This window comes from Cyprinus carpio, chromosome A21 (assembly GCF_018340385.1).
Source record: "Cyprinus carpio isolate SPL01 chromosome A21, ASM1834038v1, whole genome shotgun sequence".
NCBI lineage: Eukaryota > Metazoa > Chordata > Actinopteri > Cypriniformes > Cyprinidae > Cyprinus > Cyprinus carpio.
In genome coordinates this window covers 2,363,403-2,369,402 of record NC_056592.1, presented here as the reverse complement: position 1 = coordinate 2,369,402, position 6,000 = coordinate 2,363,403, and the positions used below count along the sequence as shown (strand labels likewise).

General features: G+C 30.7%; 1 protein-coding gene across 1 annotated transcript in view; it reads left to right on the top strand.

The window, feature by feature from the left end:
• The window catches only part of LOC109087137 (dymeclin-like), a 71,492-nt gene that overhangs the window by 43,130 nt on the left and 22,362 nt on the right, over positions 1 to 6,000 (top strand). The window contains 1 exon segment of the mRNA XM_042778545.1: positions 3,179 to 3,284. Coding sequence (XP_042634479.1) covers positions 3,179 to 3,284 — 106 coding nt within the window.

The window sequence follows — 6,000 nt, the reverse complement described above, 5'->3', positions numbered from 1 at the left end:
AATTTGTGTTCAAGTTGTTTAAGTTTTAATTTTTTATCTAATATTTAAGTTTTATTTAATTTAAGCTTTATTTCAGTTAATGAAAGCGTTGGTTTTAGTTTTAATTAACAATAACAAAGTTGGTTAGTATCAGGCTAACAGACTAAAACTTTAAATTAAAATGCAAACAAAATATAGAAATAAAATCTAATGTAACATATTAACAAAAACTGTAGTAGTATCAGTGATGGAAAAGTGGAAAAGTGACGCTGTATTTTGGAGGAATGAAATGATATTTTGTATTTTTACTGATATAATATTAATGTATTTTATATACAGTATTTATATTATACATTTTTCACATCATCAGACTATAAATGCTTTTTTTTTTTTCTTTTTTTTTAACTGGACACTTGCTACATTGTTCCACTGTTTGATTACTGTTGCAAATTATTTTGCATACTGCTTTTTGCTACTTTTAAGTACACAGTATGCAGTAGGAAGTTTCCTTAAAAATACCATAATATAATACCTTAACAGTCCAATAATATAATGGGTCTGGAATTACTTTATGGTTTATTAATTGTGCAGAATATTTACATAGTTTTCATACTGCATTTCTAGTAATTGTAGTACAGTAGTATGCAATTCCAAAAGTACTCAAGGATTATGAGAGTGGGTTGAAGAGAAATAAGTGTGTGTGTGTGTGTGTGTGTGTGTGTGTGTGTGTGTGTGTGTGTGTGTGTGTGTGTGTGTGTGTGTGTGTGTGTGTGTGTGTGTGTGTGTGTGTGTGTGTTCTATGACAGCTTCATACGGTTAGAGCTCAAAGCATGTGCCGACCTTTAGTGATTGATGAGGTCATCAGTATGAGACACATTAATCCTTCCCATCATGCCTGCTGCTCTCTGTCACCCCACATTGTCTTTCTCACACACACACACACACACACACACACACATTCTCACACAAACACACACACACACTGATACACACACACACTCTCTCTCTCTCACACACACACACACACACACACACTCAGGCAGGCGAGAAGGATTTGAAGGTCACCACACTGAGGGAACTCATTAACCACGATTCATGTTTAATTCTGCCTTTAACACACAAAGCCTCTGATTGGCTCGTCTCGGCCTGGCTATTATCACACACACTTACTCGGTGGAAACCAGGTCAGAAAGGTGTTAATGTGGGTATATGTATGCATGTGAATATGATTTGTGTCTTAGAACATGAAGACCTAGAAAGCTGCCTACCTATACAGCATCTGACATCCCAGAATGCACTGCAACAAGCTCATTAGGAAAGTGGTGCTCGTATTTCCTTTAATAGTGGAACATATTGGTACTGTCCCGGTTTTAATAAATTAGAAACCTTTATTAGTTTTTTTTTTTTCTTTTTTTAAACTCAGTTTAGTTTTAGCATGTTTAGTACTTTAACTCAAGCATGTTTTATTTCATTTAATTTTTAAGCAAACATTTCTAATTTCTTAATTTTTTTTTTTTTTTAAATAGTTCAGTTTTTCATATATATATATATAGAGAGAGAAAAATTTTTTTTTATAAAAATAATTTTTAGTAGTTTTAGTTTTGACTTTAACAGCACTGGTTGATGTCCAGCTGTATTGGAATTAGGCAGCTCAGTTGTGACTGAGACTTTTGATTTAATGAAATCACACAAACACAATTCAAGCTGATTCTAGTCTAGTCTGTTGTCTACAATGTGACCCATTTTTCTGTCAAGTTGAATTTGAAAAACTGCTTGGAGAAACTTGAGTCTGGAGGTTTTTCATGCCCAGACCTGAGAGAAAACTGACCCAAATTACATACTGTACAAACCTAAGCTTCATTAAAAGATCTCTGAAAACAGAGCAGAGTTACAAAAGCTTGTGACTGTTATAGCTGTCACCGATCCTGTCAGGGTTATTACCATTTACTAAAACTATTAAAACATTTTTACTAATTAAAATAAAATAAATATTAGATTATAAATATCAGCTAAAATAAAAAATAAAAATATTAGATGAACAATTTAACTAAACTTCAAAAACTTAAATGAAGATCAGAAATATTGGCTATGCAAATATAAGAAAAAAAGGTTTAATTGAAGAACAAAAATGCTAAAAGTAAAACTTTTTTTAATTAAAGCTAAAAAGAAATATAAAATAAATTAAATAAAATAATAATCACAAAAAATACTAAAATTAAAATTAAACTGAAAATATAAAAACTAAAAGCTAATTTAAAATATATAGAATAATACTATAATAATATATAAACAATACTAAAATAACAGGTTGCTAAGCTTAAAACAGCAGCCTTAGCAACTGAATGAAATAAGTTAAAGTTGAAGCACTAAAATTACTAAGTAGAAATATATAAAAATCAAAATTGAACTAAACCTGATGATAAAGTATAAATTAAGCCTGAATAGCAAGTAAAAAAAAAAAAAAACCTAAAATGTATAAAAAAGAACACATATTAAAATAAAATTTAAATTAATATATATATATATATATATATATATATATATATATATATATATATATATATATATATATATATATATATATATATATATATATATGAATATATACTATAATACTATAACACTAAAGTAAATCTGGTTTCAGTAGTTTGCTGGTAGATTGTTGCTGAGCACTAATTAGCATTAAAATACATTAGTGCACGGAAGTATTTAGTTAAATAATTGTTTTTGTTTTTTTTTAATTTTTTTTTTTTTTTGTTTAATGTACTTTATTTTTTTTTTTTGATTGAATTGAATGTATATTTATTATAACTATCTCTTGCTTTGTCTGCCATCTTTCTCTGGGCTCAGCACAATGCATTGTGGAAGGATGCTGCCTCTGAATTTTTGTCAAAATGAGATATCTTAGCATGTTTATGAAGAGTCTTAGCATGGGCAGCGTCGCCTACGATGCCTTTGAATGCATTTTCTCCGCCCTGACTCTTGGTCTTGTATCCAGATGTGCGGATTATGATCTTATACGTCTGAAAATCTGCTGGGCAAAACAAACACAGCAGTGCTGCGACAGCGTCGTTTATTATTGTTACATGCTGTTTTGATTTCTTGCTGATACTGTGACAGACCAGACAAATATAATCTCAAGAAATGATTTCAAGAAAGACTTTGTGGTTCTAACTCTCTCTCTCTCTCTCTCTCTCAGTTTGTTTGCTCTGCTGTCAAAGAAGCACAATAAAGTTCTGGAGCAGGCGACCCAGTCCTTGCATGGGCCTCTAGGAGCAGACGACAGGAGCGTTCTGCCCGACTATGTGAGTTAATCCCTTTTTCCCCCCATCACATTACTTACTTTTAGTAATCATCATAAATTAGATTCGAAAATTTGCACTCAAAATTCATCCTGTGAAAACCATTTTGATATGCGTTGCCATGGAAATGGTACTTTAAAACCTTTATGCAGTCTCCTCCCCCTTAGTGGGCGGCGTCAAGTGTTATATTCCCATATCATGTCATATTACATATTTTTTTTTGAAGCAGATGTATTTAAAAACCTAGCGTACTTTGTATTTTTATTCTAATGAAAAAAAATCAATTTGTTTGTAAATGTTAAAATGCATAAATTTAGTAAAACAAATTTATATTTATATATATATATATATTTTAAAATAATTTTAGTAATGAGTAATGAAAGTAATTCAGTTATATTTCAATGAATTAATTAATAAATTAAGCATTAATGTACTACTGTACATAGTAAAGCACTTTACAATCATATCAGGGGTTTAAAATAATGATGATAATTGTGCCACCACAAGCATTTAGAAGTTATCTGAGTAAAAGTATTTGTTTTTTTGAGTGGTTGTTATTGTAGTTTTTATTTTTTTTTGTTATTATTATTTTTTTTTAAGATAGATGAATGTGTTGTATATTTTTGTGTGTGTGTGTGTGTATATATTTGAAACATTATATATATATATATATATATATATATATATATATATATATATATATATATATATATATATATATATATATATTATATATATATATGTTATATATATATATATGTGTATATATATATATATATATAATGTTTCAAATTAGGAGCACATAGGCTCTTTCAGAGACAGGTAAGTGTCAAGCCCTGCGGATACATGCTTGCTTTGGCCTCGGCTTGTGAGCGGATCTTCAGATAATACCAGGTGTAAACCGCAAACTTGACATGATCTTAGAGTTTTGTTAGTGCTTCATCTTCATAAAGACATGGCTAAATGTGTGTGTTTGTGTGTGTGTGTCTCCAGACAGCAGTCCTTCTGGCTAGACATAAAGACACAAAGTAGACATAAAGGGAGGGCGGGGCTTGGAGGAAGGTGGGCGGAGCTGTTTCTGGAGGTCATTTAGGTCTGTAGGTTTAACCCTAGAGGGCAACAGCCAACCTGCTCTGATGCCCCCTAGAGAGGGAGTGGGGTGTCGGGGACAATAGGGATGTAAATGACGTGTGTGTGAGATGATGGGGAGCCTTCTGTGTGTGTGTGTGTGTGTGTGTGTGTGTGTGTGTGTTTACTCCACAAACAGCCTGAGGCCGGAGCCTTGCAGATGTCTGCTGTGTGTCTGTGTGGCTCAGACTGCTGTCTGCTGTCCTGATTAGGCCCCACACCCCTGCTTCACATCTCTCTCTCCTTCCATTCACATCTATTCCTCTTCATCTGTCCATCTGTCTCTCAGTCTGTCTGAATATCTTCACTCACACTCCCTCTTCCAGCAGTTTCCACCGCACTTCCACTCAATGACGACTCTATACATAACCTGCCCACAAAAAACATTGCGTTCTTCGTTTAAGAGTTTTATTCCTAGTTTTCGAGAGCATATTTATAACGACCAGAGTCATTTAGCGTCTTTGTGCTCTTTAAATGTTTATCAAAGAAAATTCATAGCAATCAAATATTACAAATGTTAATAATAATAAAAAGATTTGTGGACCCTGGACCACAAAACCAGTCTTAAGTGTCAATTTTTCAAAATTGTGATTAATACATAATCTGAAAGCTGAATAAATAATCGTTCCATTAATGTATGGTTTGTTAGGAGGACAATATTTGGCCGAGATACAACTATTTGAAAATCTGGAATCTGAGGGTGCAAAAAAATCAAAATATTGAGAAATCATCTTTAAAGTTGTCCAAATGAAGTTCTTAGCAATGCATATTACTAATCAAAAATGAAGTTTTTATATATTTACGGTAGGAAATTTACAAAATATCTTCATGGAACATGATCTGCACTTAATATCCTAATGATTTTTGGCATAAAAGAAAAATCGATAATTTTGACCCATACAGTGTATTTTTTTTGGCTATTGCTACAAATATACCCCAGAGACTTACCACTGCTTTTGTGCTCCAGGGTCACATATGAAAAATATGTTTTTAAAACGCAATCAATCTGCTTCTTTTTCTGAGTATTATTAATATATTAATAATATATTAATAGTTTTAGCTTTTTATTAATATAATAATAATGATAATGCCATCAAGACCTCTTTAGAAGTTATTTAAATTAATAAAATTCATACTAATCAATTAAACTATTCATTGTTTATTGTTAATATAGCATCACAAGCTCTGAATCATTCATAAGTTATTTGAGTAAATTTAATAGTTATTTATATGATAAATAATAGTGAATAATGAAAAATAAATAGTAATCATGATAAATAATAATAATGATAACAGCAAAAACAAGGCCATCGAGAGCTCTAATAAAGTTTTACAAGTTATTTAAACAAATAAAATATATAATAATCAATTACTTTTTATATTTAAAAAATATAGCAATATTTAATTTATTTAAAACTATGTGTATTGTTGTTATTATTGCAATTCATTTATTGTTAATATGCAGTCAGCTCTGATGAAGCATTCATAAGTTATTTGAGTGAGAGTAGTAATTATTTAAATGATTATTTATTTATTTATTTATTTTTAGATGGACAGAGAAAATAAAGTGAGTAAATAACTGTGAGAATTA